The sequence below is a fragment of the Dunckerocampus dactyliophorus genome, chromosome 10, assembly GCF_027744805.1.
Source record: "Dunckerocampus dactyliophorus isolate RoL2022-P2 chromosome 10, RoL_Ddac_1.1, whole genome shotgun sequence".
Lineage (NCBI taxonomy): Eukaryota > Metazoa > Chordata > Actinopteri > Syngnathiformes > Syngnathidae > Dunckerocampus > Dunckerocampus dactyliophorus.
Window position 1 is genome coordinate 13,679,855 of NC_072828.1, and position 17,270 is coordinate 13,697,124.

At 39.4% G+C, this 17,270-nt stretch overlaps 1 protein-coding gene across 1 annotated transcript in view; it reads left to right on the forward strand.

The window, feature by feature from the left end:
• The first annotated feature begins 6,010 nt into the window (after nucleotides 1-6,010).
• Nucleotides 6,011-17,270, forward strand: part of notch2 (notch receptor 2) — a 51,826-nt gene continuing 40,566 nt past the window's right edge. The window contains exon 1 of the mRNA XM_054789370.1: nucleotides 6,011-6,347. Coding sequence (XP_054645345.1) covers nucleotides 6,275-6,347 — 73 coding nt within the window. The 5' untranslated portion in view covers nucleotides 6,011-6,274. The remainder of the gene's footprint in view (nucleotides 6,348-17,270) is intronic.

Genomic DNA, 17,270 nt, shown 5'->3' on the forward strand with positions numbered 1-17,270 from the left:
CTCCAATTTTTCTCTTGTGAAACTTTAGAGACATACTTTTGCAGGCAATTTTGGTCCGGTTACAAACTGTACCCAACTGCAAATAAAACTAGAAATGTGTGTCATAGACAAACACAATGTATCCCTGGAATATCTTCGGGATTTTCTCATGCATTCCAAAAGGCAAGTTGATACAAACACTAATACTGCGTATACAGTAGCTCACAATAATGATTACACCCTTCATATTTCAGCAACCAATCTTGTTTTTCTTCTCATGGGACAATACTATAGAACAGGCCCTTTTGGCTAAAAGCGGCCATGAAAGCCACAAATTTTAAAATTGATTTCCGTTAGAGCCATGTAATATGTTTTAACACTCAATAGAACTAAATGTGTGCATTTTTAAGCAAGACCAACAATTTTAGAATATAATAAGTCTCTGAACATTCTTCCAATAATAAATAAAATACTTTTTACCATTAATGCGACTTCTGGTGCTGCGTGGTTTTGCACCGTACTTCGTATCTTTCTTTCCTTTCGCCATCTTCTTCAAAAATGTTTGCTCTGCACAATTAGCTAGCTGACAGTTTGATTAAAGGAGGGAAGTTTCCTTCTTGACCTCTCGATGACCCGGGTAGGCTACCACGTTATCCAGTAATAATCAAGTTTTGGTGTCTGACCCCGGAAAATATCGGAAAGACAGCTGGCATTGGCTCTAGCCACCCGCATTGTGGTGGAAAATGCATGGTAATTAGGGTTTTATGCTGCCGATTCCAATCATCCAGGACTGAAATCGAACCGATACCCATCACATGGATTAATTATGACTTTTTACTTGTACATTTTTCAATTAATTTTGGCCAGGAGTGCTGTATAAGTGGGAAAAGTCAGGACAATTCCAAGGTCCCTTGGCTGCCAGGGTCCCAAAAAAATTACTAATAAAGTTAGTAATTAATAATTAATTAATAAAAGGAGGGGGCAATGTGATTTTTTTTCATGGGACCCAGAATTCCTGGCTTCATCCCTGCTACTGGCTATATGATATATATGAAAAAGGAACCATAAAATCACCTTAATTTAGACAAAAACATATTTTGTTTACCTTTTAAAGACAACATGTATCACCCGTTTAACCTCCAGGGAATGAGACGCCTTTTTTAAGGAGTCTTTGGCAAACCCGGTGTCTTCCACCACTGAGAAAGGTTGCTCTCGTCCGATGAACTCAATTATTTTTCAGGTTATTATCGTAGCCGTCTGACAGTCACACACAAACGGGTGAGTGTTAGCCACATGGCTGGTGATCACACCGTGAGCCTCCAAAACTCACCATACTCTGTCAAGTGTTGTTCTTCAAATGCCGTATTAAAGCTTTTTAACGTGCTACCCCCGCAAGACAGTTTTCGTGGCAGGTTTTAACAGTTAGGTTCTACACGGCAGAGTTGGAAAACGACGCTGCCCAAGATGTTAGTTAGGGCAAGAAAGGGTTATTATTATTATTATTATTTTTAACACTGTGATTTCTGTAACGTTTTACTTTAAAATGTTCATCCATCCATCCCTCTTCTATGCCGCTTACCGTCATTAGGGTCGCGGGTATGCTGGAGCCTATCCCAGCCGACTTCGGGCGAAAGGCGGGGTACACCCTGGACTGGTCGCCAGCCAATCGCAGCTTTAAAATGCCATTTAAAAAATGAAAAATAAATAAACGTAATCACGTTAATAAATGTTGGCGAGCCAGATGCAGTAATCAAAAGAGCCACGTCTGGCCCCCGAGCCATACCTCTGCTATAGAAAGTAACTTGGATATACTTTGAGTAGTCAGTGTACAGCTTGTATATCAGTATAGAGTTACTATCCACTGAAAATGAGTCATCACACAACCCTTGTTCTGTGAATATTTAGTGTCGTAGCTCTACTTGCGTACAAGTTTCTTCATGGTCTTCAAGTAGTGTACATCTCTGATATGTTAGAGCCACATAAACCATCTCGGACTGTGAGACGCTCAGGGAGTACTCTCCTGCGGGTGCCCGGAGTCAGGACTGAACACGATGAGGCTGTGTTTCAGTTTTATGCTGTCAAAATCTGGAACAGTCTTCCGGAAGATGTGCGACAATCTTCAACTTTGCAATGTTGGAATCCAGGCTGAAAACACTTCCATCCAAATGTGCATTTGACAACTGAAAGTATTTCATCTTCAATTTCATTGTTTTTGTTTTATGGAATGATTTATGGAATTTTATGTAATGATTTTAGAATGATTTTACTTGTCTTCTCTGTAAAGCACTTTGAATTCCCTGGTGTATGAATTGTGCTCTATAAATAAACTTGCCTTGCCTTGTGAGCACCATGGTTATCTAGCACTGCCTTAATCCTCTTGGGCATGGAATTCACCAGAGCTACACAGGTTGTTACTGGAATCCTCTTCCACTCCTCCATGATGACATCGCTGGTGGATGTTAGACACCTTGGGCTCCTCCACCTTCATTCCTTGTAAATCCCCCATTGGTGCTCAGTTGGGTTCAGGTCTGGAGGAGACATACTCGGACGCTCAAACACCTTCATCTTCAGCTTCTCAGCAAGCCACTTGTCACCTTGGCGGTGTGTTTGGGGTCCTTATCGTGTTGGAAGACTGCCATGCAGCTCACTTTTGGCTTCGGATTGTCACAGTACATGTTGGAATTCATCTTTGCCTCAATGAACCACAGCTCCATGGTGCCGGCAGCCCTCATGCAGCCCCAGACAATGACACGGCTACTATTGCTCACTTGTATTACCAGCTATTTAGACAACAATGGCTGCGTGTTGACTCATTTTCAGTGGACAGTAAATCTGTACAGTCGTCCCTCGCCCCATCGCTGTTTGAACATTGCTCCCTCACTCTGTTAGTTAAAAAAAAATGTTATTAATTCATAAATGATGACTGTTTCTTGGTTGACTATGGCCTATTATTAATCCAAAAATGCATATTTAAGCAAATTGTACATATTCTTGGCTTAAATTAAGCATTTAAAAGCATAAAAATGTTCTAAATGAACTAAAATGCAAACACAGTTTAAGGTAGAATAGAAGACTTTGATGACGTCATTTCCTGCCCACACGTCCGGAAGACATTTATTGAAACACGCACGAGCAAGAGTCTTATTTATGTCTAAAATGGTTTATTTTCTCTGATTATGTTTCTATTGGGTAATATGAGCATAAAGGTGACTATAGGTGCGTTATTTCATGTCTGCAGGGCTCTAATAATATTCAGAAACATATGTAAAAGGTCATACACGGGTTTCATATGCCCTAACTACAAAAATATTTAATATATTATTAAGATTGAATCCTACTCACGGAAATTCACTTATCACTGTCGGAACTGGAACCAACTAATTGCCTTAAACGAGGGATTACTGTACTGCTGTACAAGCTGTACACTGACTACTCTAAAGTATATCCAAATTTCATTTGTGTAGACTTGTGCCTTGTGATGATATACTATGATAAAAAATGTCTACATGTGAGGGATGTGCTGACTTTTGTGAGATCCTATAAGATAAAAATGTGTCCTATCAAAGCCTTATTTCCACTTGCGTTGCTTGTCATGCTTGTCATTTCTTCTCTGAAACTTTTGCGGTCGGGAGTCTTTAATCAGCGTAGATGTAGAGATGGAACTAATGTGAGTTTTCTGCACACAAGATGCCGACCCACGCCCTTTCCCAAGCCACAGAAGCCCACATCTGGAGTGACATCATTAAAAAAGCAGGGCTGTAGACAGAATCATCATCCTAAGTGATCACATGACTACTGTTATCGTATGATCTTGTGACTAGAAATGCACCGCTATACTGACAAAGCAATGCATCTGTCTGACTGGGGGTTCCATGTTTTTTGTTTGTTTGTTTTTTTTAAGTTTTGAATGCCAGGAATGCCAAGCCAACACGAGATGACGTTTCAGCAGAATGCTAGCAAATGAGTGCCTGTTTGTTGTCCTGCCACCACCTGACACCCAGCCATGCGTGGAGAGCTTGACATTGGCCACAGCAAGACAAAGCTTCAACACAAAGCACACACACACGCACACACACACACGCGCCCACACCCCCGAGGAGATCAATTTGCTCCCTCTGGTCCCCACAGGCCTTTCAGCTGAGTTGAATAGAGGACAGCAGCGGGAGGCCTGCCAATGTTTCTCTTATGGGGTGTAAAGACAAACAATTAGCAGGATGAGACGCTGATTTACACCTGGATCGTTCTCACTGATGGGGGATAATTAGCGTGGGCTTGCTAACAGTTTATGTAGATACTGTGAATACATGTGTGAGAGTATGAAGAGAGACATGTTGATTATTGGTGGAAGAATAAAACAGCCGAACATTACGTTTAAGCATAAAAGTTGCAGTTCACGCCCAAAAATCTACTTGATTGCATTTGGTGTTTCTGTTATCTTTATTGCACCTCAATGGATTCAAAATGATATACAGTAGATCCCCGCTATTTGTGGGGGACACATTCCAGGTCTAGCTTGATGTTAGCATTCTCCTCTGATTTCAGATCAACATTTGCAATCAAAGAGACTGTTGTCAGCTCCAGAACCCTTCCCACTATTGTTTGCTCGTGACAAAGGATGCTAACAAGCTAACTGCAAAGAAGCACAATCCAGATTTAAGATCTAAATATGCTTCACACACATTTTAAATTAGAAGATGTATAGGTACTAACCGCTAATGAATAATAATGAAAAATGATCAACAGAACAGATGGAAGCTGAGTCACGGTCAAGCCTTCAGCTTTGTCATCAAGCTAGCGCCTGCTATGACAGCATCTTTCTCCCTCGAAAGCGACTCGGGGTGGTATGCGGCTTCGCTGCTGCGCAGGCCGCTGGGTAGTCCTGGCTAACTGTGGGAAAAGGCATTTCACCAAGCTGCATGTACATAATCCACACTGCTTGCCTGTTGTAATTCCAGTAACGTGTTATGATCATATATGAACTTGTGGTTTTGGATATGTTTTTTTGCTCTCTTTTCTATTTATTGCACCTGAATGAATTCAGCATTAGATTATTCACCCATTTTTCCTTAGTTTTTACACTATTTTATTGTCCCAATGTACTGCCATCTAGAGTCAAATTTCCAACGTATGTTCCTATGCACACATTATTGGCAATAAAGGCAAAATTAATTATGATAATGTTTAGGCATCCAGTGCAAACTGCATTTTCCTCGCAGCTGCAAAAGATACCCTTAATTTCCCCTAAATCCACTCTTGGCAGTTTGGAATTTGGGATTTGGCACGTTTATGTATTCATACCTGGAAATGACAAAACTATATATGAAGTAGCTACTGTCCTAGAAAAGTACCGGACTGGGACCTCCTGCATTAAATAATGCCTAATTTAAGACTTGCCCCAACTTTTTTGCAGTATACTCCTTAAAAGTAACCTTTACTCTGAGTGAGAGTTTTGAAAGTTACTTATTTTATTTTTACTTTATTAGTTACACCCATACTTTTACTTACTTTGGCACTGCGTGTGGTGTTTTTGTTTTGTATTTTGTTATCTTTATTGCGTATATTAGAAATCCTTATAATAATTTACAGATTTTCTGCACCTATTTTTACTTGCACTTTTACTTGTACTTGAGTAAAATTTCAGCAACTGTACTTATGTTCGATATTTTAGTACTATTACCACGTTTTTTTTTAAATAACTGTGTAGAGTTTGAACGCTTAGATTCAATGAACGGGTTAATTTTGAGTCATTCGCCAAGCACCAAGAAGTGGAAGAAAAATGAGAAAATAAAATTCCTCCGCTGCGGCGACACATAGGGAGCAGGACTTTCCATAAAAAAAATTGTATACATACAGTACATAGCCCAATAAGTGAATCTATTAGATAGAGGGAATTGTGTCCTGATGTTTAAAGCACACATGCGTAGTAAAAGGGGGTTTATGGCTGTTTAAAAAACATCTTTTGAGTCAGACTATAGATCCAGTTTGACTTGGGCGGAAGGATCCACTGCGTCGTGTCACTCCTTGACTTCAGTACAGAGGTAGAGAGGTGCGACGCAGCGTGTGACCGATTCAAGTCAAAGTAGTCACTTTTTAAAACCACAAACTGTTAAGTAGGATCTGACCAGATTTACAGATAACACTAAAATGGCGGAATAAGTTGATTTCGGTTTTATGTACTAATTACGAGTCAATTCCCCGCTGCCCCCACTTTTTTTTTTTTTTTTTTTTTTTAGAAGAAGTCACCGTCCAGGGAGCTCTCAACTTTTGGTGCTCTTATGTGGATTTTACAGCAAACATGGAGCAAATACCCGGTTTCTCCTCGGGAAAGTCACTAGTCCTCATCCTGGGTTTCATCCACCTCTCTCTGGGTAAGTCTTGTTTCACACGATAGAGCTAATAATTCACAAGTTGTCAGTTTTTCGGTCTTTTTTTTTTTTTTTTTTTTTACCTCCACCTTCTGCGGCTCTCTCATAGCATCACATAACATGCGTGCTCCTGTAAAGCTAACGAGAGTCTTTGAACGACGGTAAAGCTTCAACTGTTAAAACAATCGGATTAATATAATGAGTCAACGACATCGTATTTTTTAAATTAATCTAGTTAGTCTAGTCTAATCTAGTTCACATGAAGCTAGTTGAGTGTTATGGTAGCATCCTGCATTTTAGAACTGAACTTTTGTAACGTCCCTAACCTAACACATTGTGTATTTTCTGACTATACTGCTGTTATATTTCCTTATTGAGTACGTGGGCTATGTAATTAAAGCCAAATGTCGAATTTGTGTCTAATATTGACCTGTGTGTTATAATTGGTAACACACATCTGGCCGGGTGTTCAACAACGATCACTTAAAACATTTAAAATGGACATTTTCTGCGAGTTATACCACTGTAAAGGGTGTTATCTTAATTTTACTCATTGACTGTTTGTGTTGTGGGCGACAAGTCTGTTAGTTGTTGTATAAATGTGACACAATGGGGGTTTAATAATTGATTACCTGTTAAGATTGTTGACAAATGGCGCCATGAAGCAAGGAAAGCAGCAAATTGGTCAATTTGCTGTCTTAGGAAGACCATTACATCCTCTGTGGCAACTCCTCTATATAGTGCTCAGTATGACGTTGGCATTGAAGCAGGAGTTTGGAACTTTCGGAGAGACAGTCTCCCATTCTGTTGAGAATGGGGTTGCAACTAACGATTTTTTTTCTTAGTTGATTAATCTGAGGGCAGCATGGTGGCCTAGTGGTTAGCATGTTGGCCACACAGTCAGGAGATCGGAAAGATCTGGGTTTGTTTGGAGTTTGCATGTTCTCCCTGTGCGGGCGTGGTTTTTCTCCGGGTACTCCGGTTTCCTCCCACATTCCAAAAACATGCATGTTAAGTTAATTGGCAACTTTAAATTGTCCACAGGTATGAGTATGAGACTGAATGGTTGTTTCTCTATATGTGCCCTGTGATTGGCTGGCGACCAGTCCAGGGTGTACCCCGCCTCTCGCCCGAAGTCAGCTGGGATAGGCTCCAGCATACAATAATCAGTTAGGCCCTAGATGGACCAAATCAATATGAACCAAACACAAATAGTTGGTGGTTTGGTCCGCAACATATCAGAAAAGAGGCAAAAATGTCCATCACTGTTTTCCTAAGTCAAAGCTGATGTGTGGAATATCTTGTTTTGCCTAAAACACAAACATAATAGGTCTGCTTTCATAAGTAGCTAAGGAAATTTTAAAAATCACATTTAAGAGGCTGAAATAATAATAAGTCAAAAAATTATTAATCAAATCCAAAAAATAGTTGTCGATTAATTGGATAATTGATCATCGCTTCATCAATTAGTTGATGCAGCTCTAGTTGAGAATAACAATTAAATGTCCCATATTACAGAATTTTTCAACAATTTAAATAAGTGTCAGGTCCCACAGTGTATTGGAAGTGTGTTGACCAAAACACAGTCTTGATTCACATAGTTACAAAGTGCTTTTAGTAAGCTCTCCTGAGAACACACTGTTTGTGTGTCTGTTTGTGTGTCTGAAACATTCGCAACACTAGCATATCTATGTGAGCTACAGTGCTGAAATTACAGTCACATTAAAAAAAAAAAAAAAAAGAAATTTACAGTTCCCACATCAGTAGCTGACTGACGGATGGTTGGCAGCGCTCCAGTTATTAGTTCAAGGAGTGTAGCAAAGCCTGCTTTTTTTCAGCCCTATATCAGAAAAAAAGAGTATCGGATTATATTGGCCTGCATCTAAAATCTCCAATATTGGCACTCCGATACAAGCAGTCGTTTGCAGACTCCGCTCCAGCACCTCTATCCAGAAGCGACCGGATAGAGCCCACGTGATCACATCAACAGTGTATGTTGTTAACAACGTAGCAAGGAGTAGGAGTGATGTTGGCTGTGTGGCAGCATTTTTTGTTAATGCCCGAAAAAGATGTTGCAGATGAGTGCACGTGTTCCCTATGGTGGCACAGAGCCGGGGAAGTTTATTACGACCAACCTCATCGCATTTAATACAGCAGCACACAGGAAACTCCCACAGGACAGCAAAAAGTCACGAACTATAACAGAACAGAGCCAGCCCCTTTTTGAGTAATGTCGGGTTGCAATGAGCTTCATTCACCTCGAAGCTCGCTATATTATACCTAGCTGCCACTACATTGCCAATAAAACTAATCCCACATGCATAAAGAAGTAAACGGGTCAGTTTTTCTCATACCTACTGTTGTTGACTATTGTCCTCTGTTTGAGTAATGTCACTTGATTAAGCCTTTTCTAATTGTGCTGATATCGGATTGATATAGTATCGGCGCCGATATTAACATAAATTATAAAAATTGTATCGGAACACCCCTAGCAACTGCCTGTAATAATAAATGTTACATTTATTAAATTAATTTGTGGTTGTCTTTAGTTGATTATCTTTGGACCGTTTTTAGCATGCTTCATTAGCACTGATGATGATGCAGGTAATGCATCATTGGTCACAAACTTGGCTACTATAAATAGGTCCCCAATAAGCGAAAGTGATTTTTTTTTTTTTAAGCTCAATTTGGATACATGTATTTCTACGATGAATGCTCAATGACTGGAAATTACACAAAAGGAGAAAGACAATGTGAAAGTGCTGCAGGCAGTGCAAGGAGGAGCAGTGGAATGTTGTTGGTGTTTGACATTCCACCACCCCCCTTTTCTCTCTCTCTCTCGCTCTCGCTCTCTCTCACACGCACGCGCACACACACACTCACACACACTCTGAAGTAACCGTAATATAGCAGGATGGTTCCTATCGATCATGATCCGTATTCCTTACGGCTCCAAAATACTGTAATACTGAGGTTGACCCCACTTGCTTTAATAAAAGGCTTATCAAGGTTTAGGTAACTTAGTTGTTTCCAAACTGGGGTGTCCAGGCTCCCTTTTTATAGAGGCGCCAAAGATCACAGGGGAGGTGCAAAAAGGCTTTGTCAGGTCCAGCACTCTCAAACTTTTATGTGCACGCGTTCAATAAAATCGCAACCAAAACATTTACAAGACAATTTACTACCTTTTAGAAAGTAAAATGTGAAATGTCTGCATGTTATGTCAACAAGTGCCTCACAGCTTGGTCTTACATGTTTTTAGCTGCTGTGACACAAACAATAAAAGCCTGCCAGATGTTTTGCCATATGTGTGTTGAAAGTAGCAGGTGAGCATTAGCTCAGATTTCAATCAATCATGGTGACAGTAACAAAAATAGATAATAGTTATGCCTAAAAAAAATTGCACAAAAACTTGGAAGTCAACACCATCATCTAAGACTTTAGTGAGCATCTAAAGGAGTAGCTCCACTCGTGTTTTGGTTTTTCTTTGACTTTTTTTGTATAGTTTGTGATGCCCCCCAGAAAAAAGGTAACCGTAAGGGAAAAGTGTGATGATGACCGTAGGAAAGGAAATGAATGTATTGCAAAACAGACACCTGTCAGTTCTGACTGCGTGTCATCAGCTCTTTTTAGTATTCATGTGAAGAGACTCACCTCCCAGGCACACACAAAAGTCTCTCTCTCTGCAGGTTTGTCAGCATGTCATGTGTCCAAGCACATATAATTTGTTGTTTATCAGATTGTACTGAACAGCAATTAACTTACTTTTACACTTGTTTGACATGTAACAGTGTTAATAATGTTACTTAAAAAGATGTTTTACTCTGGAACGATGCATTTAATTTCTATGATTTGTCACTGGAAAAATAAAAGAAAAAGAACCACGTCAACTTGAAAATTTGGCCAATTTTGATTTGTCTGTCACAGTAGCACTATGTTCAAATTGTTCTAGAAAAAATTGTTCAGACTTCGGAAAACGCGTGCCCTTTGTCATGACCTACTTCTGTTACTCTTGAATTCTCTACATCTCAACTCATGGGCTGTTGATTGAAATACAAAATACATTAACGGTCTGGGCCGGTTTGATCTCACAGACTCCCATTTTCGCTCCAATAGGTTAATTTTGTCTTTTTGTTGAGTATGTGTTTAGTTTCATATATTCAGATGTGTTTCTTTAGGTATATTTGATGGAGTTTTACCATGACATGTTTTGACTATCATCTGCAATCTTTGACAGGAAGTTTGAAACATGTCCAGAAGGTGAAACTCCCTTTAATGTACCAAAATAAACGTGCGTGAATGCAAGAAACTCACATTTTTCACTTTTACTGTAACCCTGATTTCTTATATTGCTTTCCCCAGGAATACCAAATAAATCTCAAGCCTCTACCTTTAAAAATAAAGGGAAAATAGGTGTTAGAGGTGATGACCCACCCCCACTCTTACAATCAGCATAGCTTAATGACATAAAGTTCTCATTTATGGTTAGTTTTTAAGTTTTTAACAAGAGTTGTGTGGAAAAAATGTTAAATGACATTTTTCTGAGACTGTTGAAAGGGGACAGTTTTTAGACCAAAGGGGAACAAATATGCCTTCATTTTACGGGGGATGTCTTGAACCAGTGATTTTCCTTCTCGTGGTGAAAAGAAGACTTGTTGCTATCAGGTGAAATGCCAACTGCATACAAAACCGCCTACATTCCAAACCGAAGATGTGTTCTGTAAGAGGAGTTTCATCTGTTTACACGTGACTACTATGCTATTGAGAGTCAGATCTGATTTGTCACCAGGTTGGAATTAATTTAAAACGGGTTAACTGGTTGACTTGGTCTGCACCCGAGCTTGATTCCTGTGCTCACACCTGACAAAACAAACTGGACTCAAGGGGCATAATAAACTAGAGTTCAGGAACTAAACCCATGAAAGACACTAATTTTGCATGTGTGCATCTGGCTCAAGCTTGTGCTATGCAATATGCTATGTTACACTCCTTACCCTTGGGACCAATTTGGTCCCATTGACTCCCATTGTAGCTACATATTTTTGATATACTGTAATCCTGATTTATGTGGCTCAAGCTTGTGCCTGGTGTGAAATGTGATTTATTTGTGCAATGCTTCAGCCCTGCCCTCTGAAGACAAAGCAATTTGTTGAGCGACCCACAACACTGCATTATTTACTGTCCCCCCCTGCCCACTGCCCTTTGGCTTTGTTATTGATGTGCCATCTCAGATTTCTGTCATGTCTGTTTTCTTTTGTCTCAGTGAAATTAACTTTGGCTAAACCAAAAGCCCAACCCTCTTCCACTGGCAGTGTTATAAAACCTGATCTCCACATGCGTACCATGCACGGTAGTGGAGACCTGGGTGAATTACAGGGTGAAGATATGTGGGACTCTGCTCCAGATGTTACTGCCTTTTCATGCACATTCGCAACAGTGATTTTGTGGTATGGGATGTGACCGTTTGAACTTGGAAGTTCTTGTCTGATAACAGTCCCGAGTTGTACATGCACCACAGACATGCTTCAAGTTTGTCTCCATTTTCGCCTCCAATCCTGCATTAAGGCATTAAATGAATGCCATGTCATAATGTGAACAAACCAAGGTGCCAGCAGCTACCTAGGCCGCATTCCCCACTACTGTAGGAGGCGGTGTCTGTGCCTGTGAAGGTTGAGGGAATTACAGAGCGTTGGGTCTGCCCCGTTCAATGGGTTAGAAAATTAACAGGGAATTACTGTGGCCTGCATTCCTAAGCCAAACAGGCCCGTAAGCCTGGAGACAGGTAGGCAGGGAACATATAGTTAGTACAAGACACATCACTGAGTAATACGTTTATGTAGGTGTTAATGTGAAGACTATGTATCTTCAATCTTGTTTTTTTAAGAATTGTAACATCTTTTTTTTTACAATATGACCAAGCTAATATACAACAACAAAATCATGAAATATGTGAAAATGGTATTTTAAATAATAAAACCATATAATACGTAAAATAATAAAATCATTAAAATAAATAATTATTTAGAACTTTATTCCAAGTTCACACATGGCTCTGTTTACGATTGGCCATCGTTTCAACAGCCTGAGATTGACAGAAGCAGAATCAAATTTTGAGCATAAAGAGCTGCTATTGAAAGCATCAATATTTGAATGTCGATCCGCACATCACTATACGCAGGCTACGGGATCACTGCAGGGACACAAGAGACGGCTACTGCTTTCAGCATAGCATGTTACCGAGCTAGCTATTTAGCCTTCTTTTTTATTCTAAACTTGAAGTGTGGGAAGAAGAACAAAGTAAGAAACCAAAAAGTTACCACTTCCGCACAGAATGGGAGGAAAACTTTTTTTTCACTGTCATGTTGGACATGCCATGGCCGACAGTGCAGTGCTAAGGTAAGGTAATGTAAGGTAATGTCTCATCAGTGTAACACTATCGATGTCTAGTGACCAGAATACTACATATGAATTGTCTTTCAATATTTTTTTTCTAATAATAGGCCATAGTCAAACACATTTAATAATTAATGAATTTTTGAAAAAAAATGCAATAGAGAGAGGGAGTGATGTTCGAAACCGCAAAGTGGCGAGGGATGACTATATACTATTTAGATGCCATTTGTGGCACCCTGCATGCCCCTGCAAAGACGTTTTGCTTGATGTTGGCCATTTTATTCAACCACACTTGTTCAAATGTGCTTGTCAGTCTTCTAAAGGTGTCTACCAAATTCCATGGTGATTCATCAACCACTGTAAAAGTTACAGCGGGTGGTTTATTAGAGTGCATTGAGCTGTGTGAGAAATTTCAAGTCAGTCTGACTTATGGGGGTCAAATATGGGGTGTAACAAAAGCACCACCGTGTGGTATATTCGTTGGAAAAATAATAGCACAGGCAACACAGAAGGGGTGCATGTTTTGACACATTTTTACCCTGTTGTGTGCTGTAGTTCAGGAGGAGAAGAGTTACACCATGACGTGTCCTAATTTTTCAGGTGATTGTACATGGGTGGTCAGTCATAGAGTTTTGTAATCTGAGAATGATTACATATAGCATGGATCTTTTTTTATTTAAACCCCCCCCCAAACAGACAAAAACTTTGGTCCTGAGTGAGCACAGGGAAAGTCCCTGGTCTGTTCTCACTTTTGGACTTTTTCTTCCAGAAAAAACACATTGCAGACTGACTAATTTCCCCCTCCACACCCTCTCTCCCAGCTCCTCCATGTAATTACAAATGCAAATGGACCATCTCAGGTGGGAGCTCAGTAGTGTAATAATGTGATTGTTTTGTCATTACTTGCATTACCGGCTGCTTTGATCCTACCTTGATCTGGTCTGTGCGTAACTATTTTGAATGCATTGCATTGAGATTTGTGTTTTGGGACTATAATGACTAATGTCCTAAATGTGTACTGTACATTGAAGACATATTCTCACCTCACGTTGCTGTTTTCTGTCACCACTCTCAATTTGACTTGATCAAGAGGATAAAATATTTCATCTGTGCTGTTTGTGTGGGCCAGGCAGGCTTCCCTTGGGGCGATGGTGTTTAGTTTTAGCCCCATCTCCCTCCTTCCATGCTGAGTTAAGAGTATTTTATTGCAGGTTTCCATGACAACAGTTGGTGCACTGGATCTAGTAGGCTTGTGCAGCAATTCCAGGAAATGGGTCTACTTCCTCACTTAGTGTGAACAACTTCCTGTCCGCCGCTGTATGGACGTGTGCCAGGGCTCAGGGACAGCCATTTGTGTTTAGTCTTTGCATGTACTTTTGTAATTACTTCCTCCCTCTCCCCCTCTTAGGTCAATCACTCTCTCTTGTTCTCTAGTCCGCTCCCTCCTTCGACATTGTCTGTTTTTCCTCTTCTTGGTTCTCTGTGGAGGCCTGCTGTGATGTCAAGTGACAAAGAACTGGCGAGTGCTGAGGGTTCAGACTTTGATATGTATATTGATATTTTATATGTCCACTGATGTTATGTTTTGTATATTTTAACTGATTTTTTTTTTTTTTTTTTTACAGAAAATACTTAAGGGTACAGGGATTTAGGGTTGTTTTATATCCTAAAAATACTCACGTTAACACAATGCGTCAGTATTCGGGTCATCTTCACAAAGCATTTGTTATATACTGTACCTGTACAGCCAATATTTTTAAGTACCATTATAGCATTTTTCACTGCTTGATGTGTGTAAATGTGAAAATTAGTCAACCACAGTAGTATGAATACATTTAAACCAATAAAACACTCTCTTAACTTGAATGGAGTAGGGCGTAATAAGTCTTGCAGGGTTTCATGTAATTGATCGCGGTTCAGCGCCACGAAAAAATAAAAGCCACCACACCAAAACAATGTTACTTAATATATTGTATGAATGGATATACAGTACAGGGTTTCTGCTACATGTAATGGACTGTGGGGACAAATTTCTGTAACAAAACTATTAAACTACTACTAACTATTGAATTGTTATTTTGTTAATTGTGTTATTTTTAAGTAAAAAATATATTGAACAATTCATTTCCCATGTATTCGTGTTACTCTAAAACAGGCATCAAATTCAATTTGGGTTTGTCAAATAGTACAAAATTTTATACGTTTGTGCTAGTCACATCGTACTATTGAACTAAATAAGTTGAACTTTAAGTTGTCTCAGCAACTTTGCCATTAAATTAACAGTTTTGCAATGGTCTCGGTTCATGTTGTGCTTGTTGTTGATAAAAGTTAAATAACTTAACAAATAAGACGCAGCAGTGGCACGACACAGCAGTGGCAGTCCGCCCTCCCATTTAGCCCACCACCACAGCTTCAAAAAATCCTAGGGGAAACCCTGGCATGGTTTCTGAGTTTCCAAAATTAGCATTCGTTTTTTGTATTATTGCACATTATGCACAATTTTTTTCTGAATGACTTTCTGTAATGTGTACATTTGTTTAAATATCCAAAATGTATGTATCTTATATGCACTTGACACAGCAACAGATTAGAATATTACAGTCGTCCCTCGCTGCATCGTGGTTCCCTCACTCTCATGCGGTTTTTAAAAAATTAATTAATAAATTATCACTATTTCGTGGTTGACTATGGCCCGTTATTAGTCAAATAATATTGACAAGTCATATGTAGTATTCTGGTCACCGGGCGTCAGTAATGACACAAATCATTGCTGAGACACGACATTAGATTGCATTACCTTAGAACTGCATGAAGTCAGCCATGGCACGTCCAACATGACATTGTGAAAAAAAAGTTTTCCTCCCATTACGTGTGTAAATTGTAAGTTTTTGGCTTTCTCCCCACTCTGTTTGAAATGCTTTTTAAAGTTGAGGATAAATAAATTAGATAGGATGTATTAGTCCCACAAGGGGAAATTCCAGACTATGGTATGTACACATGCTGCAAGTCAACTAACTAGCTAACTAATTAGCTCGTTAGCATGCTACGCTTTAAGCCGTGGCCGTCTCTTGTGTCCCTGCAGTAATCCTGTAGCCTACGCAATAGCAATGTGGCGTAAACAAAGAATAGTGTAAATAGTGTAAAAGGTGACTGTAGGGGTGTTCATGTCTACAGGGCTCTAATAATTCAAGAGAGATTCAAGAGAGTTTTATTGTCATGTGCATGGTAAAACAGCAGTTATACCATGCAATGAAAATCTTATTCTGTTCATGGTAAAAAATGGTCATAAACAGGTTTCTCTGTTCTAACTACATAAATAATTAATTTATTAATATTGAATCCTACTTTGTGGAAATTCACTTACCGCGGTCGGGTCTGGAATCAATTAACAATTAACAATGGATGACTGTATATGACAATACAGATGATTTTTGGACATTTTTCACAGTCATTTTTAAGTCTGTTCAAAAGAGTACGATGGAATGATATGTTATTTTTTTTACATTCAAACTCTACATTCTGAACATCTACTAGTCTTAATTGATTAGCCCTGCTAAAATCGCTTGACCCAAGTGTGACAGAGAAACACGCATAGAAATGGAAGTCTCTCTATATACGTAGCTGTATGTTGAAAGGAAGTGTTGAAATAGGACAAGGATGCAGTGCTAAATGACTAACTCTCAATAGCAAGCTATCTGTTATGCGGACTAATGTTAATTTGAATGATAAAATGTATAAATTGTGAGTGTTTTATTGTTTTTTACTTTTTAGTGTCCTGTCCTGTAATTGCTCTGTGTGTGGTGTAACAAGAGGCAGGATGTCCCAAATCTTGCAAGATTATTGCATCAAACCAGTCTGGAGGTCGAAAGCAGTTTTTGTAGCCTGTGATGTCCTAGTAGTGTGTTTTTAATGTTTTCTGCTGCATTTTATGCCATGTAGCTCAGATGTACTACAGTAATAAAGTTTTCCCCTGTTTATGGTTTGCAAAATGTATGGTCCAACCAAATCATCCATCTTTCACATTTGCTCTCTGTGTTGTATCACAGAGTTGACTTGCAGCATGTATACATACCATAAGTTACTGTATGTCCGCTCTGTGAAGATACAATTCCGAAATAGCTCAATGTTCCCTGCGGACTGTACTGTAGTCTGATATAGCTACGTGTGTGTGCGTGTCAGCATGTGTGCATGCTAGGATTATGAATTTCACGGTGGTTTATGTATGGGCATCCCCATGTCTAATGGACTATGTCTGTGAGACTGTCTCTAAGACATTAGTCACTTGTCGTACACCATTTGAGAGCCAGCTAGCTGTGTGTTTTTATTGCCACCATTGCAAATTCGAGCATGTCTGCTTTGAGACACAGATGCTCTTGAACTTAAATGACAGTGTGATTAATTGTTGGCACAGGAAGTAACACTACTACCTCAGCGTACTTCCTGTATTGCTATGACTATACCTTGTTGCCGTTTCATTCAAATCAGCTGATCCTGCCTCTTGTCAAATGATCTCTAGATTTGTGATAAACCGCATTT